Source organism: Pavona decussata, unplaced genomic scaffold (genome assembly GCF_977016875.1).
Source record: "Pavona decussata unplaced genomic scaffold, jaPavDecu1.1 SCAFFOLD_21, whole genome shotgun sequence".
Lineage (NCBI taxonomy): Eukaryota > Metazoa > Cnidaria > Anthozoa > Scleractinia > Agariciidae > Pavona > Pavona decussata.
In genome coordinates, this window is record NW_028145444.1 from 3814881 (window position 1) to 3836742 (window position 21862).

General features: G+C 38.3%; 1 protein-coding gene and 1 long non-coding RNA gene across 2 annotated transcripts; both read left to right on the top strand.

The window, feature by feature from the left end:
• Positions 1-3939: 3939 nt before the first annotated feature.
• LOC146486288 (uncharacterized) lies at positions 3940-5961 on the top strand. The gene is made up of 2 exons (XR_014859406.1): positions 3940-4338; positions 5252-5961. It is a non-coding gene; the product is annotated as an uncharacterized LOC146486288 (long non-coding RNA).
• Positions 5962-9893: 3932 nt separating this feature from the next.
• LOC146486289 (uncharacterized) lies at positions 9894-17918 on the top strand. Its single transcript, XM_085096136.1, has 7 exons — positions 9894-10121; positions 11975-12080; positions 12908-13041; positions 14224-14329; positions 15329-15444; positions 16580-16712; positions 17494-17918. The coding sequence occupies exons 1-7, from the start codon at positions 9925-9927 to the stop codon at positions 17593-17595; spliced, it is 894 nt and encodes a 297-aa protein (XP_084952262.1). The 5' UTR covers positions 9894-9924; the 3' UTR covers positions 17596-17918.
• Positions 17919-21862: the final 3944 nt, after the last annotated feature.

A 21862-nucleotide genomic window follows, 5' to 3' on the forward strand; every position in this document is an offset into this window, starting at 1 on the left:
TGGCTGGGGGTGGGGTGGGGATAGGTGAGAAAAAAGGGGGACTTAAAAATTTTGCCAGTGCTGTGCTGAAAGGGGACTGGCATTACTTGCTGAGTTATTGAGGGAGGCCTTGAAATTTTTAAGAAAGGCAATTTCTCAAACATAAAAAGCAAAATATACACAGTGTACGCGCCCCAGTATTTTGGTGAAATCAAGAAGTAAAATTTGTCATTGCAATTTATTTATTTTTATTTGGTATTTAAGAATCTGTTTATCTAAGAATCTGCACCCAAGATTCTAGAGTTGCTCTCGGCTACGCCTCGAGCAACTCTTACGCTTCTCTCGTGCTCTCCAAACTTCCCAAGTGCTTCTATAACTCGATATACGCACAGCTAAAAGCATGAACCAATTCTTTTTTTAACATAGTGAAAATAAAATGCTATTGAGATCCTAAAATAATCGTATTACAACTATGCAATAGTAACTGAACAACGTTGGAACTCTACTTTTACTATTGCAGCAGTGGATCATTGTTTACTGGGCCTTAAACTTGATTGTCCAACACATTGTACTTTTCATCTTATTCTCATTTTCATCCATGAGTCACCAACCTTTCCAGTAGTGTGTTGTTGTAGCTGGTGGGATGTTGGGGGAAGGCGAAAACTTTGTATTTGCGCGCGGATAGTACCAGCATCTACGCAGGCTACGGAGGATGAAGTAAAGGAAGAATTTGGTAGGTCGGGAGACATATCTGATGACGAGCTGCAGCTCGAACCTTTGGAAAAATGGTATATTTTGAATAAAAAAGTATGGTAAATCACACACAAGTTTTATGTAGCCCACATGGCAGAGCTTAACCCGGTTTCTGTGGCATAAAGCAACTTAGAGTAGTGCTGGATGGGATGCTAGCCGATCGCAAGGTTATCCCCAGCATTTTGTCGCCGATACTCAGTTATACAACTTGGTGGAAAGAAACAATATCGAGCAAAGTTTCTTGTCTAAGAATATAAAACCATGGTAGGGACCAGGCCTCGGCCCACCCACTACACCACTGAAAAACGGTGTGTGTCCATACTATAATGGTACAACTGCATAGTTCGTAGAAATGTTGTAGTGTGTTAGAGGGTAGAGGCCATTGAAATATTCCCCTAATAAAACGGGGGGTCTAAAAATCACTTTTTACTTTTTACTCGCCCATTCCGGGGTGACGTGCACCATTTGCAACGTCTTACATGGTTGGTCGAGAGGACAAAAGAACGAACAACAACAAAACGCCCAAACACCAAAAACAATGCAGCTGCAGGTTATAAGGATGCAGTGAAAATAGAGTTTTTGAAAGCCATAAGGTGCAAATCTACTGCCCATTCCACCCCCACCGACAAATAATGAACGGTTTCTAAGTTTCAAATTCATTTCTTGAGCTACATTCTAGTTTGTTAGTAAAAGCGATTCATGGATTGAGTTCTACTGGCTGTAGTTGATAGTTTTTCTCGAGTAAAACGTTCGGATGCAAACTTATGTCTCATGATTCTTACTTTGATTTACATACTCTGTGAAGGAAATTCTACAGTTTCATGGTTCCAGTGAATGTCACTCATTTAGCAGTGTGCAACTTGTTTTGTTCTTGCCTTGTTCCCAACAATACATGTTTACAACACGACGCCCACCCACCCCCTCCCGAAAAAGGGAATCAAAAACAAATAAGTCCCTCTGCAAACTAGGGGGTAAAAAAAACTTAGCACAGTGATGGGGATTGAATTCTAAATAGATTTGAACGTGATGCAACTTGTCGATTTTGAAGTAAGTAATTATTCACTAACAATTCGTAACTCTGGCGGGTTCAAATTAAATGGCTTGAATTTGCCGGAGACTCGCGGGAAAACAACGTTTTGGGTTAAAGTAAAAAAAAAAAACAAAAAAAAAAAAACTAAAGAAAGAAAGAAAAATCGCGATCTAGAAAGTTTTTAAAACTTGTTTTCTTGAGGAAAAACGACCCCGATCTTGCTCGTACGTTAAGTTTTTCGTGACTCTCTGGACATAATGTTTATACACTGTATCAAGTTCAAACCCGAGTTTCGTGCCAAGAGCTTACACCATCGTAGACGTTATTCAGCTCCGTCAAACAAGAAGGACTCTCACAACCTGGTGAGTTTGTCAGCGGTCTTTTTTCTTTACATCGTATACAATCTCTTACTCAGAGTCTTCAGGCTCTTTGGCTAGCGGTTGGTCGCCAGGAGAGACTCTGTGGAACTGAAATTTCATTCCCGCAGGATTTCTGCGGTAAAATAATGCAAGCCATTACGGAGCAGCTAATTTTTTCGAAGTTCCCAGAGTCTCTCCTGGCGCCCAACCGCTGACCAAAAAGCCTGAGGACTCTGGGTACGAGATTGCATCGTATACTTCCAGAAAGAAAAAATTCACCTATGATGCACCTTCATGTTATCAACTATATGTATGGGCCAACTTGCCATTTTCTAAAGGTAACTACATTGTTAATTTTTAAAAAAGCCGTCCATTTGGGGCTAGGCTGTGGTACGAGTGACCTTTCACAGTATACTGATGTTCCTGAACCAAATTAGTTTCAATAATGTAGGAGTAGATGACCAGGTAATAAGGAGCGTTACACGTTACAGTGTTGAGTAACTCCATTAAACCATAGGGAGACTAGCATCATGGATGCTAAGCTAGTATATTATCTTTCCTGTTGATTAGGTGAAATGGCCCGGAGGGATGGGGAAAGGTTAAGGGTTAGAGAATTGTTGTCAGAGTCAACGTTTTTCAGAAACTTCTCAACCTGCCCATCCAGGCCCCGGTAGTTCAAGGAGTGGATAACTTTATCCAATGGATGAGTCGCTATTCATTGGATAAAATATTCTTCGATTCATCGGGTGCATTTTGTGCCCTGGATGGCGAGTTATCCACTGGATAAAGTTATCCTCGAAAACTGGACGTTACTTCCCACCAAAATGTATGATTCAGTTCAAAGCCACTAGTATCTTTCCCCTGTTCCAGGCGGAAGCGGCGCAAATCAGTAAATCAGCACCCTACATGAAAAGTGAAATAACTTAGAATAAGGGAACTATGTCCAAAAGTTGAAAAAATCATAAGTTCTCCCAATGGGAGTAAAACCAAAGACCGTTATTGACCGCTTACATGGCTTTGTTACAAACGAGTCTTCCATAGTACAGTCACCCAAACGACACCCTGCGGGAAGGTCACGGGTTCGACAACCTTTGCCGGCGGGAGCTGAGGTTTTTGGGTTGAGAACAGTCTTCATTTAAATCTGTACCCAAATCCAGTAAAAACATTTTATTTTCAGACCAAAATGACTCAAAAGCCATAGCCTTTGGTGCCGCAAGTATCTATATCAATTTCTTCCTTCTACAAGGGAGTACCTCCTCTCCCCAAGCATTTCTCCTCTGAAATATTTGTACCTTGAAAAAGCGTATTTCATTATTGCTTGGTCTTCTTTTAATTTTACAATATAGAAAAAGCGTTACGTCGCGTTACTATCCTCGGTATCAGGCATTCAATGTTTAGCTCACACACTGGCCGGCAACCGCACGCTTACAGGCGTCTTCAGTAGGAGGACTACATGTAATTACCATAGTTATACCCATGTAACTTTCGAATACCCAACTTCGCTCAAACACTGCATTTTAATCTCCCAACAACGACCCCGAGTAGTAGCAGCAGCAAACTTTGTCGCCATTACTTTAAACAATTGGTTTATACACGGTGATATGCATGGACATTATTAGATTAGTTTGGCTTAGCCTTTTGAAAAACCAACACCCCAGCGCCTCTCTTAAAGACATCAGTCCATCAGGTTGAAACTGTTTCACAACTGGTTGTAACCGTTTCCAATTATATTTTAATTTTCCTCTTGTCTATCCTTCAATTACTTTGGTCTTGATTTTTATTGATTGAAATATGACAAATTGGGAATAGCGGCGTGTAATCTCGTACCCCGATCTCAGTCGTCGGTTCGGGAATGTCGAAATGTGAGATCTGGTAAAGTTCGATACAACGCCATTTCTGGTTGGTTACCAGAATTAAGAATGCCTCATTCTAATCTGCTCTGTGATTGGCTCTTTCCTTCTGTGTTTGGTTTTCGCTCAGTTCGGGGAAGAAACAAAAACACGGAAAAGTTTTCGCTCCGATTAAGATTGTCATGCGACGTTTTAATACATACATGCCCTTTGTGTGGGGAGAGAATAGTGAGAAATTGTTTTTTCGGAAGACAACAGCGACTTTAGCCGAAAAGAGTTTGCAGTAACGTTTAAACGGCCTTGCCAAATTACGCAAGTTTCCAACACGATGGATATAAGCTTGCTTACTTTTGGGGATAAAATGGAGGTAGGTCATATATTTTTTTTTGGTATTTCTTGACAAAAAATGATTTTTTTTAAAATGATTATTTATTTAGTAAATGCAAATTAATTTCCACAAAATACTTTACCTTGAGTTCCTGAACACGCGCGCCGCATTTGCTAGCATATTTTCAGTTTTTGTCTTCTGCTAAAAGACTATTTTCCTTCTATAAATTGAACTGGACTTTGAGTAAGAGACTTCATAATATAATATTAGTCCTTTCAGACCAGTGTGCTTATTCCTTCAAGATCCATACAACATCTCTCATAGGACTTTGGAGAAATTGATAGAGTGTCCACACAATATTATTATTCATCTGCTGGTGAGATCAATATCCCTCCCACCCCTCAGCTAAGAGAAACGAAAAATGTCCGACTTATGACCGCCAAAATAATAGTAATGAAACCCGTACTACAACAGAGAACACCTTGTGTGAACCGATTAGGGCTCTTTATGTAAGTGTAGTTAGTTTAATTTTATCCCCTCTCTCCCACCTACTGAGTTAAAAAAAATTTGGATCCAAAATATAAAACTAGCCTTCCTCTAAAATAAAAATGGGGACATTGGTTTACATGTCTGTACCACCTAATGTTTTGCAGGTCTATGCTTGTGATAGGCTTTAGAAAAGAAGTAGTTTTAAAAGGAGGACATACCTCTTTGGATTTGACATCACTTATAGTTTTTAGAATCTTTTTGCCATTGTTCTTTTCTTCAAGATAGGGGAATTTCTCCATTATTTTATCATTAGTATGGAGTCCTTGAAGTACTAAACACACTTCATTTACTACTTCCATTGTTAATCCTTAGCACATTCTCTGATACAAATAGTTATCACTGGCCTCAGTTTCTCCTTTATTTCTTGTTAACTCTGCCTTAATTTCTTCCACCTGATTTCTAGGGAGAAGCAAGTTCCTAATTAAAAGTTCCTATCAGTGATGTGAATATCTTCAAGGGCTAAAACAGCTGGACACAGCTCAACACATAATTAAGAGCAATGACAGTCATTTCGGACAACAGATATCACAACAGCTGCATTTCTCACACAAAAGCCAAAACCAAAGTGGTTATAAGCAAAAATTTTCCCCTGCACAGATTTCTGGGGTATTTACACTAATCTGTCATGATGGGTTGCATTTCTTCAATATTTGCACCAATATGATTGTTGTTAAAGTAAAGTTTTGATGTAGCAGGCTTCCCATCTCTTCCACTTTCTTGGAAAAAACTTTCCATGGTTTGCGGAAGACCAAAATGAATAAATTATTATCCTTCCAACACAATGAGAATCAAACCCCATTCCCAAAGATTGTGCCAAATAATATTCATTGTCAGTCTGTAGAGAATGAGACTGAGCCAAAAGTGCATTTTGAGGAATTTGGGGAGTAAGGTAGAACTGGTGATCCCCAAGCTTTCCACCCAAAAAGGCACCCCCAAATCCACACAGTACTAATGATGAGTAAATAATAGGCTGACAGGCTTAATTTTTGACATTGGTGGTGATAAGTTCATCTGCTATGGGCGAAAATATGTAATCAAACTGGTCAACATTACTTTGTGTTAAGATAGGAGGGCCTTTGTAGTACTCCATAAATCTTTCATATTCAAACTTTGTATGATTGTAGTTTGGTTGTTTTTCTGTTGCTGTTGTTGTCATGACAACAATCTTCGCTGTAGGGAATACTGAGGAAAGTGTTCCTCGTTTGCTGTACTCTGAAGTTGTGCCCCCTGAACAAAGATGCAATTAATTAAGAAAAAACTGTAGTCATTCACTGGGATGTTGTTATTCTTTCCATTAGAATAAGACAATATTAAATTACCAGAAAATGGATAATGAGAAGGCTGAGTAAAAAGGGATTCTCAAGTAACTAAGCCCTTTTTGACGCATGGGGTGGTGGAAGGACGAAGCATAAAAGAAGCTGCGATAATCACCAACAATATGGCTCTGTATTTATTAGCTTTTAACCTTTAAGCCTCAGTGTCAACATACAGTTTCTCCTTACTGGTCTCTACATGTCCATTTTTCATAGTAGCATTATAGGGAGGTTGTTGAAATATCAAGAAATTTCACCACTGGTGATCTCATGACCTCTCCTTGATTGTGTATTGATAAATATTAGGAGAAATTTTGATACTGATCACTACTGGGGCTTAAAGGTTCAAGGCTCACTGTTCTGATATTTTTTGTGTACTTGTGTGAAAAGTCCTTGAACATAATTTTGTGTCGCTGGTCTTAATATTAAGAAAAGTTAGGACCTGACATGGGTGCAAATATCAATACAAGAAAATTTTTTTTGCTCAAGGAATTGGCATCAACAAGGAATTTTCATCCAAGACAGACACTGTTTTCAAAGTTTCTTTTCCCCACCACTTCTCTGCAGTGGGTTTGTGTCTGACAGTTTGATTAAATGTTGTTTCCTGGCTATGGAAGGCCATGGTTAAGGAATACTTAGGAATTCATGGTTACTGAAGATCAGCTTACTGTGAAAGCTGTTTTTTTGCTGCAGAAATGGGTGACAGTTCATTAGAACACACAGACATGCACAGGAAAACAAATAGTGGAAATATTTTTTTTTATTTGTTTTCTATTTATCTGCCATTTGCTACTTTTATGAGCCCAAAAGACCTTCACACCTTCCTATTATTATTGTTATTATTGTTTTTTGCTGAAATTAAGGATCCCATCAGAGGTGAGTGTCCAAGCACCAAGATAGCTGCTTTGGACATAAAGAACCTTGTATTATTCTTAGTGTATCATCCTCTATGCATGTACAAATAATGCAATGCTCAGTACAACAATGATTATTTAAGCAGCTCATTGTGCCTTGCAAATCAAATGCAGATAATGACCTCTGTTCTTCATATCAAGAGTCAAATATTATTGGACTTGTGTATTATGTGGTTCTAATTTTCGAGTCTGTGGACTCCTATGTGTTAAATTATAACCTTTATTAACTTGTCATCAAAGAAGCAGTCGAGGGGGCATGTCCCCTAAACTTAACATAAGTTTCAGGTGAAAACTTTTCAAGTGTTATGTGATAAAGGTGAATCAAGAACCACTGAAATGGAAAGCTCATCACTACCAAATAAAACTCTAATGGGAAACTCATAGGGACTTGCTCTGTTTGCTCACATGTTGCAAGTAGCCAAACGTTCTTCAGATCCCAAATCCAGATGTGGTACCTCCATTTCCCAAAAGACATTCAAACTTCCATTTTTGAGAAAAAAAACCCCTTTAAAACAGCAAGGGCGTACTCGGTATTTTAATGTTGGACATAATTGGGCGCCTACCATTTACACGGACAGGTCTTTCTGGTTTGCTGGTATATAACCAAGACAGTAGCATGGTGTTAGGGCTAGGATGGTTCATGGTTCATTTATTTCACACTATTTACACAACATTAACATAGAAAGAAAAGTATTACAACAAATGATTACAAGATAAAAATAAATACAGTACAAATTATACAATGTGTGTGGTGGTCAAAGTAGCAAAGGCTTTCTAGCTGACCACCACCTACTTTTAAGTAAACAAAGAAATGACACTGAGCTTTATTGAGATATTAGAAAATGTAGGAAATGTTTGTAGAGCCTAGGATGTACAAGAGAGAATTACATTTGTGTAAATTAAGGTATGCTCGAGATATACTGAACCGAGCAAGAAATCTAAACAGGACAAGCTTAATAAAAGAAGAACAAAACAATAAATAAATAAAAACAAAAAAAAAGCAAAAAACAACATACAAACAAACAAACAACAACAACAACAAACAAAAAGAAAGGAAAAGGACAACACATCATCAGCAGCAACAGCAGCGACAACAAAGATCAAAATATAAGCAGACAATTATTATTATTATTATAATTATTATTATTAATATTATTATTATTATTATTATTATTATTATTATTTTTAACTCTATAATTATTATTAGATAGTTACATACTATTATATTTGATCATTAAACAGAACATATATTATTTGATTGACAAGAGATCAGGTGGGCCTTATAAAGTTTCTTAAACCTGTTAAAAGTTTTTGTTTTTTTCAATGCCATGGGGACAGTTTCCCATATGACAGAAGCAGAGTACTTAAAAGTAAATTTGCCTATGTTAGTTCTAACTTGTGGTCGGTGGAAATTAAGCTTGGCAGAATTTCTGGTGTTATAGGAGTGGACAGTTGTTGTAGGTAGGAGGAGGCCCTGTTTAGCTGGTTCATATAAAATTATATGATTACAGTGACCTTGAGTTGTGTCCTTTGGCCTGTAAAAGAAACCTGCCGCATTTACACAATCCATTTGGTTTGGAAATTTAAACCATTAACTTATGGAAGAAGGAGAATTTGTGTGACCAAATCAGCTGAAAGACTACAAAGAGAAGAAATAATTTTTACGTATCACTGGTAGACCACAATTTCTGAAACTTTGCAAATGAAAATATGACATGAACCATTTGACTTTCCAATGCGAAATTTAACACCAAGATGCCAATCAGTAACTCTATTGTGCCTCATCTACAACAACGACCACAAAATTTTTCTGATAAAACTTCGACAACAAAAACTCTCTGCACTGTCTGTTGCTACCTTTACCTTGGGGTGCACAAAAATTATGTGACATTTCCCTGCCTGTAAATTACAGTATCTTCAATACAGTTACCATCTAAGGCGAAAACTGGTACAGCTTACTCCGGTTGACTTAAGTCTTTTTAATTGATCGTCGATAAGCACGTTGATCTTGAGTGGAGAAAGCACAATTACGATGGATTTGTTCTTGGAACAGTTTTCATTACAAAGATGGTCTAGATGGTCACAAAGGGTAGGAACTAATCTTAGTAAAAAAGTGATTTACCGCGCTTGTTGATTGCAATCTCTCCTGTTGCCTTTTTCGTTTTGGTTTAAGTTTCAAGTTTTGTTGTCCTCTGACCCGACCGAAGAACGTTCCGAAGAGCATCCTCGAAAGCGAAAACCTCACCAGGAATGATCACAGTTACGCGCAGCACGGTGGACAAAGGATGATGGGCAGGCCCGTATTCCGATCGAACTTTACCAGATCTCCCCTCCGCCTGACCGTGGGAGATCTGGGTACGAGATTAAGCGGCGTGACCACTGCCAATGCACAGCCGATCCCTGTGACTGGTTTGGGAAATTCTGTGTAACGCACACGTCTGTGAGATATAATTTGATGGGCTGAGATTTTAGCCCGGCTTTATGAAGAACACCCCCCTATCAAAAATTCCGAAGAGCACCCCACTCGGGACCAAACAAGTTGTGAAAAAAACACCCGTTAAGGGGGCTGCGGTGAACTTGGTCAAAGGAAATCACTCGGATTCTTATTTCAATGAAAAGTTTCCTCTTTGACACCATCTCGATTACAGTTTTCGAGGAGTAGAGAGACGTTAGACTCGATTACCAGCCCCTGTTCGGGAAATGAGCACCACGCTCACCTTCGGAGAGGAATCGAGATCAAGAGAGCGGCGGAAATCGAGCCTACGAGAAGCGTTGCGTGACCTAGGTTTCGTGACGACCAAAACTTGCCCCAGTGGTGAAATCAGGGCTAAATCAACTACCGATATGTCATGGCGGTAAAACAAGGCAGCACGATGATGGTTTGCAATTATATTTGGATCCTTTTTGTGGTTACATTCGCAGATAATCTTGAAGCAGACATTTGTGAAAAGATCGATCAATGTTCGTGTAAAAAAAGCAACGGGAAAATGATCAACTTGAGGTACAGTGATGGAACAAATGCAAGACACAATGCCACAGCAATTGCGTAAGTTGACTGTAGGTCTCGTTTTAACTGCCTTGTTTATTCCGTAATCAATTAAAAGGCTAATTTCTGAAATGTACGATAAATTCGGCGAATGTTGGGGGTTGGGGAAAAGGTTCCATCCTTACAGTAATAAAATACTCGAATGAATAATTTCTTACCCAAGGATGCATTGACTGTCGCAAGTTAAAACTCGTACCATTACAGTCGAAGAGTCGTCGAACCGTAACCCACTTAATAATACGGACAACTCAATTATAAAAATATTCGCGTTTTTCTTCTAAAATTTACGGGCGGAGTCGCGAGGCGGGGAGCGACGGAAGCGTGGATTCTCGCGCGAGCCACAATTGTCTCCTACGGCTGTCTTGACAAGGTCCTTCAGGCTGTCTATCTGCCGGAGTATAACTTTTCCACCTTATCTGAGTCCGAGAGGTATTGACGATTAGTCGTGAGAGTTTTCTGTTCGTGAATTCGAACTTCGGCCCGTGTTCACTAAATTGATAGAAAACGGAGACGAATTGTTACAGTCAGTTTTCGATTCTTAATAGTTGATTGAAAGAATACCGCGGTGAAATGTCTACTAATATTCGTTATTTAGGCCTCAATTCTGTGTGGTTAATAACTCTTTGGAGTCACCTTGGGAACACAAACATGTCTGCCACCTTGTTGCAAATATTATTTTTCTTGCCTAGGTCCTTTGTAAACTGAGCTGTTAAACTCCCATTACATGATCATGCTACATGTAGTTTCATGCACGTTTCGTGAACTGTATGGTCTTCTTATGGACTTCTGTGTCCTCTTATGGTCGATTCTTTACATCTCCCTGTATTTTCCTTTATAATATCATGCAGTGACATAGGTTGGTTGGTTGGTTGGAGGCTCCTTCGTAGGCGAGACATTTCTTGCAATTAATGTGACTGCGTGATGCAGTGAAGCCTTAATGTGTTGCTTGTGATGGACTGTGTGACTGCGTGATGCGGTTCGTAAGTCCAACCCACAAAAATGACCCTTGCTCGCCAACGAGTCCTCAGTAGCTCAGAGGCTAGAGCATCCGATCTAGAACACGGAGAGTCGTGGGTTCGAATCCCGTCTGGGGCTCAGATTTTTTCTGTGTCCTCTTATGGTCGATGAATAATAATAATAATAAATAATAATAATATATAATCTTTATTAACATATACCAAGCAGCTGAAATTGTTATTTACAAGTTAAAAGTTGAGAAAAGAACTATTAAAACCTATTTACAATTCATTCCGATTTCGAGACTAATTTCAAGCACAAACTTTTCAAAAGAAAATACAAATGTCATAATAATAATAAAAATAATAAAAAACAACATCTTAATCAACATATTCCAAACTATTTACAAGTTAAAAGTTCCGATTCCAAAAAAAAAAAAAAAAAAACAATTCACAGAAAATCAACGGACACACGCTTGGCCAGCGTTTAGGCGACAGTCTTTTGTGAAATCCCCTTGTGGAATTCTTAATAATAATAATAATAATAATAATAATAATAATAATAATAATAATAATAATAATAATAATAATAATAATAATAAACTAGTTTGGACAGAAAAAGATTGGTCGCACCGGAAAAATGCAACATGCATATGGTCCACAATTTAAAGAACAGATTGCCCTTCAAGTGCACTGGTCGTCACTGTTAAACAGTGGAACCTATAAGTGATTTCTCGGGTCTAAAAGTGTTCAGGTAGGATATTCCATGCGGAGCCGGGGTAAGATGGAAACGCTGCTACTTGACAGCTCTTTGGAATTAAAGAAGTCAAGCTTAGTCAGCCGCTAGTTTTAAATGGTGACCCTTTAATCTACAGGGATTCATCGATTTCTTTCCAGTTACAGATCCATTCCATTAGTAAACGCTGGTGGACGCTGGCCTTTCGTGTACGACTGGAATCCGTGTACAAAGTTCAGTGAAGGTCAAAACTGCAAAGATATGCTGGTGAGTTCATATAGAGTCCAAGGACCTAGAACTTGAATTTTGGAATTCTGTTTTTCGCTTAGTGATGTTGATTCCTATACGTTTTCGCCTACGTTGAGGGATTGCTTATTCTTAAAACTTAACTTAAAACAAGCAGTTTATATACAGAACCATTACTTTTAATTGCAGTTATCCTCCCACACAAAACAAGGACACTAACCGACTTCTTGGTCGTGCTTGTTTGTTTAGCCGAGCTTTGTTCATCCAACAAACACAGTTTCTGCTATAATTACCGTTTATTCCTCAATTTCGTTCTAGCCGGTGGTCATACAATTGAATATAACTTGAAAGCTCTTTAAAGCCCCCGGGGGTTAATTTATTTTTAGGCCTCATTAACGGGGGGGAGGGGGGAAGGGGCTTATGTGTGTGTGTGTGTGTGTGGGGGGGGGGGGGTAGGGGGGGGCTTATTTCACATCATAAAATACCGTTGTCGTCTTAAAATAGTTTTTGTACAAAACTCAAATAACTGCAGGGAAACTTTAAATGGAACAGCTTTTTTTATAAGAATGTTGCAACTAAAACATCGTATTTGTTTAAAAACAAACCAACCAGGGAGGGGGGTGGGGGTTATTACAAAACCCAACTTCCAACCGGAGGGCTTATTAGAGAGGGCGGGGGGAGAGAGAGGGGAACTGAATTAATATTTTCAACCCACGTGAAGTATCGTCTATCTGTTGTTTCTTGGATATCGAAAACCTATTACGCATTTTGGCGAGTGCTGTTGATGTTTTCATGCTTCTCTTACAGTTTGTTGTAAGGTCAATTTATTTAGTTTATTTTTCTTCAAGATGTGCGAAAGATATGCTGCTGTTTCAGAACTTACAAATCCATGTGCCACCGCTGTCTCGCACTTTGCAATACAGAGCGATGGATCCACTGTGTTAACTTACATGCCTGTCACTGATAGCACACCAAAAATGAGGTACTTCAGTTAAATAACCACCCAGCTGCATATTTCAAATACCATGTTTTCACTTTTCTGAACTGTAGATACCTTCAGCTATAATTGACAAATAACTCTGGCACAATAGCCACTTTCCAGTTATACATATAATTCATACAAGTACATGCCTCTGTTGGACTGTATCTCAGGAGTACGGGTTTTTGTTTATATTTGCAGTTTAAGAAGGTCAGACGAGGCGTTTTCAAACAATTTAGACAATTTGATTCTAAGAAAAATGAGGGAAGACATACTAGACCCTATCCCGTTAAAGGAAACAGAGCATAGGGAATTTTAAACAGTTGGGCGGTATCCTTCCCTTCTTCCGTCGGTCGTTAAGTTTTTCTTGTCGTAATGTGGATTTTTGTTATCAGTCGTCTTAAAGGGACAGTATCACACTATTTTTAGTAACACATCGAAAATCGGAAAGACCGGCTATTCGGTTGATAGCAGCCAAGATATAATGACAAAATTCCATTAAAAGACTATCAGAATGCAAAGAAACTATTCAAGGATATTTTCGCCGGCAGATGACCAAGATAGAGAGGGGTTCAAATTTGAAAACGTCTGGCGGACGTTTTCAAATTTCGCTGTTGTAACGCACTAAAAATCGCCGTTTTTACTATATTTTGGTTCAACCTTTCGTCTTAGAATCACTATTAATATTTCTTTAAATTAGCAATTGAGAAATTAATTAACACAGTGTTCAAAGTTTAAATTTAGTGAATTTTGGCCAAAAATCATGATATCTCCCATCGATCTCCCATGATACTGCCCCTTTAATTTGTTAGCTTTCGTCTACCCTTACTGGTTATGACTGGTAACTAGCCTCCAATTGGCCGAGCGCGAAGCGCGAGACAGAAGCGTAAAGTGAAGACATGTGCTAGTTTGCTCACGTGTCGTGCTCCACCGGCGCTCGTTTCAGCTGCATGCCTTTATTATTCATAACTGGAAAAGTTAGCATAAATTACAGTAAATTAACCTAAGAATCACACAACCAATAACTTTACTTCCAGAGGTGGATGGCGTAATACTCGCACAGAGTGCAGATTCCATTCTTGTTTGTAACTTAACTGAATTATTCGATCAGTGACGCGACTTAAACACGACGCACACATTTCGTCTCATTCAGTCCACTGTTTAATCAGTCTCTTGTTTCCGCAGGATCGTTCACATTACTCTGAAGTGTGACGAAAACGTGTTTCCTGGAAATATCTCGGGTATTGACGGAGATTGGAAGGATACTGATGGCCTACCGACAGTGGTTTTTGTATGATTTTATTTTGTTGACATAAAATAATTTCGTTCGGTATGGTGGTCTATTGTGCTCTAAGATCTTCGTCGAGCAAAACTATGATCATGGTATTACCGAAAATAGTTGCTCCAAGACTTTATTCTTGCATACTGCGTTTTTGAACATATGTCCTCTATCGATTTACTCCAACCCCTTCCTAAGGAAAGCATTCTCTAGCTTCAGGCTGGTCAAGGGAAGATAGCTGCCTAGAGTGTAATCAGAAGGAGGCTTTTTTTCAGGCCACTCAGTTATATCAAGGAAAGAGCGATTCTTTCTGGGACACTCACTACTTTTTCTTGTTTTAATTAACACCCCCTTGATCCCAGGGCAGTTTTTTCATATGACTAATCAAAATGTTAACGAACCATTTATGTCTATAGTATTTCAAGCCATAACATTGGGGCATATCGGGAAATGTGAAAGTCCAGCAAAGTTTAATTGCTTTCCTCTTTATGGTTTTTTGACATTAACAACTACAATAACTTGCTTATTTTTTGGAATATTTTAAAATTAGCGCCTTTGGATCGTTGATAGCAGGCGATATAGAAATTTATTATTATTTTAAAAATAATTTTAAATATTATTTTAAAAATAATAATAATAGTAATAATAATAATAATAATAATAATAATAATAATAATAATAATAATAATTATTATTATTATCATCATTGTTGTCATTATCACCTTTCTGTATTTGTTGTTTGTTTTTCTACTAAAAAAGTATTTTTATTATATATTGTTATTATTATTATTGTTATTATTATTATTATTATTATTATTATTATTATTACTATTATTATTATTGTTATTATTGTTATTATTATTATTATTATTATTATTATTATTATTATTATTATTATTATTATTATTATCATTATTGTTATTATTGAATTGGTTCACGTTTGTCAGTAAAAGGTTTAATCCCTGTTTTATATGCTTCGTTAGTACCTACAACAACAATGTTTTTTGATAGAATGCGACTTTCACATCCAGATGTGCTTGTGATGATGGTTGTGTTGTTCTTCCTTACCCTGATCCGGGGACTTCCCAGGGTACCAAACTCGGACCTGGAAGCTATCTGTTAATAGGGTATGTTAAGAAATAACGTTTGTGAACATTCAGGTGCCGTTTACACGACAGGCAAAACAAGTTACCGACCCGTTAAAAAAGTGGTAGGGTACCCATAACTTTTGAAACAGATCGGGCATTTCTTCGCAAAAATTATGGATACCGTGCCACTTTTTTAACGGGTCCGTCCCATTAAATTTGGTTGTCGTGTAAACAGCCCTTGGAGCCTAAAATTAGTAAAGCTTCACATTCGACACAGGCTTTCTTCTTCAGGGTATTGCTTACAAACCCAATTACCGGTTTTGAAATTACTTGTCCACCTGCGTATCGTCCTGCCGTTACTCCCAGAGGTGTGCTTCGCTCAGTAAAAAATAAAATTAACTTGACTTCTAGTAGTAGTAGTCGTTCTCGTCGTCGTCGTCGTCGTTGTAGTCGGCGTAGTAGTGGTAGTTGTAGTTCCTTTCTTGACAGTCAAGACCCCAACCGAGCACATCTCAAGGAAAGCTGAGCCAAACAAGCTTCCCAAGTAGAGAACTGGGGATGTACAGACCTCTCCCCAATTCTCCCCTCGACTAACATGAATAACAGTATGCCTGCGTCACTTTCTTGAATAATCATCATTCTTATTCATTCACCAGGCTGGAAATATACCATCACACTTCTCTCATATACCACACGTTCGACATTCAAATCCTAGCAGTATGCAGGATGTTTGTCCCATGAACCTAGTTTAATGCCCTTAGCTCCCACGAGTCTCCTGTAGCTCAGTGGCAGAGCATCCGAACTAGTAATCGGAAGGTCTTAGGTTCGACTCCTATAGGAGCACTCGGATTTCTTTTTTCCGAGTATGCCTGCGTCACTTTCTTGAATAATCATCATTCTCAAGAATAACAGTCTTCTAATAATTTAGGTATTAACACACAATTACAATTTTAAACCTTTGGATACCTCGCTGTCTATTACTCGGCTTTTAGGGTTTGTGCCGCCAAGGATACCTTAATATCTATCCCGCCCTTCTGGAACGTAATTTACCTACATGGTTTGTATGGGAAAGAGACGGTGGGTTTGGAAAATCCCGTACAGTCCCCGCATTATTTTTAAAATGCAAAAAGCAAGGATGCATGAACATTTACTTATAAATGTTGTACTTTTTCAGGTTCGTCGCATTAATTTTCGTTTACCTCATTGGTGGAACTGCGATTAACGTGTACAGAAAGGGACTCAAGGACAACAAGGCAGAGTTGTTGCCTAATTACGAATTTTGGTCTGGAATGCCATCTCATGTCAAGGTTTATAAGACATCAACTCTAGATTTTTTAACAATCCCAACCATAGTTCAATGAAAAGGTTTTGTGGGGTGTGAGTAACGTAGACTCAGAAAAATTGAAAAATGAATTCCTTTTGTTTTTGAAGAGTCGGACCAAAAAAAAAAAAGAAAAGAAATGGCGAGCTAGGATTTTCGGAAAGCCAACAGCAACTGGTTAATTCGGGAGATGGGATTCTATTCGCTTATAAGACGTAGTATCCTTTCCATCCTTTCCTCCACAATGGACCATTCTGGCAGCAATTTCTTAACAACAAACAAAATGAAAATATTGCGAACTTTACAGGAACTGCACCTCTTTCGTTATTTTTGCGGTATGTTTTGGAAAAGGTTTTTGGTCCAACTGAGTGCAAAATAATTTAAGGCCGTTTACAAAGGCGATGTTTGATGCGGTTTTGTTAAAGATTTTATTTCAAGATAACAAATCCTCTAGGTAAACTACTGGCGATTTCATCTCAATCTTGTTGCGACGAGAGCATAGCGCCTATGATGTCAGCTGTGGCCTTGAGGAATCCCCAACGAAACTTCAGTGAAATGTTTTATGCCCATATCTCGAAATCGCATTAACAAATCGCCTGTCCAAACAGCCCGTTAGGTTTCCATGTACGTAGCTTGACAATTAAGTCTTTGGGACCTCAGAGGGGCTGGCGGCTCACAGAGGCATTCCTGAAACTTAAATTAAGCATATGTCAGTACTTTACGGCAAAACACGCTCAGATCCTTTGTTCTTTTCCCTCTATTTTCAGGCAGGAGTCGTGTATTCGTGTGGTAGCTTTAATGCTGTATGCTGTTCCATCTGCCAGAGATGCACACCAGACGGATACGCCAGTATTGAATCTAAAAGTTAATCCAATAGTGATGAAGCCAAAGGTTTAAAAACAATATTCTTTTGAATTCGTTCACAGACTGAGCAATTTACAATCCTTAAGAGGCAGTTGAGAGAAATAGCATCCTCGAGCCGAGATCCCTTCCGTTGCAGGCATGTGCGAAGCAAAAAGGCCTCTGGACAAGTCTATCATTTAGAGCACCATGATTGGTCCTTTAGTCTGCGAACGCAGACGTATTTCCGGCTGTCGAGATTCTCTCGACAGCCGGAAATACGTCTGCGTTCGCAGGCTGTTGGTCCTCCAGAAAAACATTGAAACGCCTTTATTGGCCCATTCTGTGTGGGATGTGAAATTTAGAGAAATGAAAAACAACCAATTCAAGAGAAAGGTGTCATTAGTGAGTACTGAAATACGATCTAAATGATGCAAGGGAAGCAGAAATGCAATAAATGTTCATTCTTGTTATTGTTGTCCTCAACAATAGTCAAACATGCGCTGTGAAACACAGGAAGCCATAGTTTCATTACGTGTGTTCGACATAAGTTCGTTTCATTTTGTCTTTTTGCTTTTAAAAAAGCTCTGCTCATATAAATTGTACCAGTGAAGTATTGCGCGTATTATGCCATAAAGTCATGCTAAGCATTACAACATTTACGAATTTCTGCCAGTGGTTCCGAAAATGGATACGTGAAAGATATCCAAATGGATACGTGAAAGAAAAACTGGTCAAGAATTTCGCAAAATATTTAAAAATATATTCAATATTTAAAAACACATTGGAATTAGTAAGTTCGCCAAGTTCGGGGAAACCCCATTTTACAGTCGTGTGAGCTTAGTGACAGTAGTATAGTAATTGGGGCTACCGACGCACCATCTTTTTTACATCGTTTTTACATCTTTTTTACATCATCCTCACAAAAATCCCACACAAATTTAAAGTGAAAATTTAACTGAAAACCCACGAGCGCACAGATAAAATCTCACACAAATTTAAAGTGAAAATTTAACTGAAAACCATCATTTTTACATTAATTTTAACTCAAGATTTAACTCAAGATTTGACTGAAAAACACGAACGCACAGTTAAAGTTTCACATATTTTTTATGTCAAAATCATACCATCAAGACACGAACGCACCTATTAAATAATCAGCAATTTACATCAAATATATAAGGATTCAACAAGCTTAAAAAATGTGATTAACGAGTGCACTCGTTAGTTTTGTGGATATTTTACATGAGTTGTTGATGTAAAATATTGAGGGATTAACCCATTAAAGAATATTCTTATGACCAGCATCCGGTTATGAGAAATTAGCATACGTGTTCATTGAAGTGAAACGTGCTGTCACGCTAACACAAACCACTCATGTAAAATATCCTGTTTTCATGAAATACACATGCGTACTAAAATTTAACATGAGTGTTGTCGGTATTTCATACCACATGTGAAAGCTTTTTTGAACTGTAACATATAAATAGGCTGTTTGGTTGAGATATGAATTGGCTGTGTATGCTCAGTAGTTAACCATTGGAAAAAGCAGGGGCCTTTGGTTACCGAACGGTATACACAGCCCCTATAGAATGGTGAAAAACCCCTGCCGTCATTCCATAGGTTAACTCAATAATTAAATAATAAAACTGTCGCCCTAAGATCGGTGGCAAGCTGTTGGGTAGAGCTTAGTTGGGTTAATCCCTTCAGAAGTGCCGGTTCAGCCCACACCGTAGGGCGACAAATACAAAAGATGGCTTCAATCAAGGAGTCTGATAGTGCTCAAAAGAGCGGTGTGGTGGAGGGCAAAAAATCAAACAAAAAAAACCTCTCATGAGGGACAGGGTGGGAAAAATTAAAAAAGAGTAAAGTCCCTCATGAGAGGTTCTGGTGGCCACCAGTTTTGTTTTTTCTATTCACGGTCATGAATAGAAAGTCTGTTCAAAATATCTCACAACGCTTTTACGCAAAGATCATATCGTATTTTTTCTCAAACTTGTCAACAATCGGCGAATTGTCGAGAATGAAATCGTCATTTTGTTGAAGTTTGGACAACAGTTCTGAACCGTTGAATTGACCAGATCTGAGAATGTCTTTTATCTGAATCAACAGATGGCCATACGTTTGAAAAGCATATTGACATTGATGTAGCTTGATATCAACGTTCTTATGTTTCATATACGCTTGAATAAGCACACTCGCAGGCGCGATGGCAATCAAACTGGCACCTGCAGTCGCTATCGAGCTGGCCAGACCGCCTGTGGCAAATACTATGCTTGAGATATTACCTGTCAACTGCCACGCTTTCAATCGTTTGTAAGCAGCCTTGTACATCCACATCTTTTTGTGGTACGTTCTGTAATACGATTTCAGTTCAGTTATCTGTGATTTGGTCAACTCTTCGGATATGTGGTTGAAATTGATGATTGATTTTTTTGTTTTTGTCATCGTTTATTGTTCACTCAAGATAAGATCTATTTCTTTTTTCCTCAAGCAAAATCCTGTGAAAGTCCAAACTGTCGACGTCAATAAACTTATCAACCAAACCGATTTTATTCACGAAGCCGTCATAGTCGATTTCGAATTGGCTACTTTGAAAATTAATCGGTCGGCTTAATGTTTGATTGATGTGAGCATTATAATTGCTTAGCGCCATCTTGTACAGACGTTGGGTGGCATCATAACATATCCAAATGCACAACTGTTTATTTTTGAAATCGCTTGTGAAACTGACTGATTGAATCGGTTGTTTCAAACCTTTGACTCTCCCAAAATCTGTCCTGAATTGATCAGCTGTTATTTCATATCTTGGGTACAACTTTTGTGGAATTGGTGATGTGTGGGACCAAGAGATTCTGCAGGATTTGGTCTCGTCATGTTTGAAAGACATGAAAAACGTGAAACTGTTTGTCTGATTGAATGTTTTTGATGTAAGAATATGTGTATTTGTACTTAATTTCAAACCATTGTTGACGTCATAGTTGTTGATGAAACGATCCGTCTGAAGGATAAGATTGGGGTGTATTTTGTTTATCACAACACCGCTAACACCCTTGATGAGATTAAAACGTGATGTTTCAATCAAATCATAGAATTCAGAAAATATACTTCTGTAAGCATGATTTTTTGTGAAATATGACACGGAATCCAAACTTAACTTATTGACAGCGTCTCCATCATCAATTGGGTTTGAAAGATGCACTATTCTTTTGTTATTCATGTCTAGTTCAGTCTGCATTTTCATGTCTCCATTTTCGTATTTGAACATAACATTATCCAACCCATCGTAAATATCTGGATACACACTATCCGACCAATCTTTTACACCGTAAACAACCAGATGACATCCCACCTGTGTTGCTGTAGCTGTTCCATGCATCGTCAAATAGATGTAATCTGGAGTTTGTTTGCTGTTGTTATTGAATTGAACCAATAGCTTGCTATAATCAGTGAAATCACGTTGTATTGATTTGTGGATATACGCAGAAGATGCAGTACATGATAATTGAATATTGGTCATTTCTGGTGGGTAGAATTCAAACACGATAGTGTATGTTCCTATAGCGAGTGAATAAAGATTGAAACCTATCCTTGATCTGTAATTATTGGTACCCGCATCCTTTGTCAAAACTATGCTGTAAGCCTTTTTATTTTGATGTGGGGATCCATTGAAATCAACAATACCATTCACCGTGATATTGTACTCCGAACTGCTCTCGTCACTATCTATAAGATATTTGAATTCATTTGTTTTATGACTGCTGACAAGATGACTCTGCTCCAATCTGTCCTCGAAATATTTTTTGGTAGTAGCGTCATTATCATCAGTCGGTTTGGCGATGGATTTGATCTGTTTATTATTCATATCAAGGTTTCCAGTCATTGCAACACTTCCATCTTTCTTCAAATAATCTGCACCGGATGGTTGTGGTATTTTGGCTATCTCTGAATCCACATATTGTTTATTCGCAAGGTCATTTTGATCCGTTGGTAAACCGGCGTAGGTGATTTTATGACCCCTCATGTCGAGATCACCCCCAAGAGAATTTGGTGTTAACCTGTTGAGAAAGTTATGATCGACATAATATTTGTTTACCGCTTCAGTATTTGAGTTGGGGTTTGCAACGTTCGCGATCTTTCTATTTCCCATATTCAAATCACCAGTCATTGCAACACTACCATCTTTTTTCAAATATGTAGACAAATCAGGTGATGGTATTTTTTTAATCTCATCATCGACGTACTTTTTATTCGCCGCTTGATCGTTATTATCGGGTTTTATCACATTAAGATCGA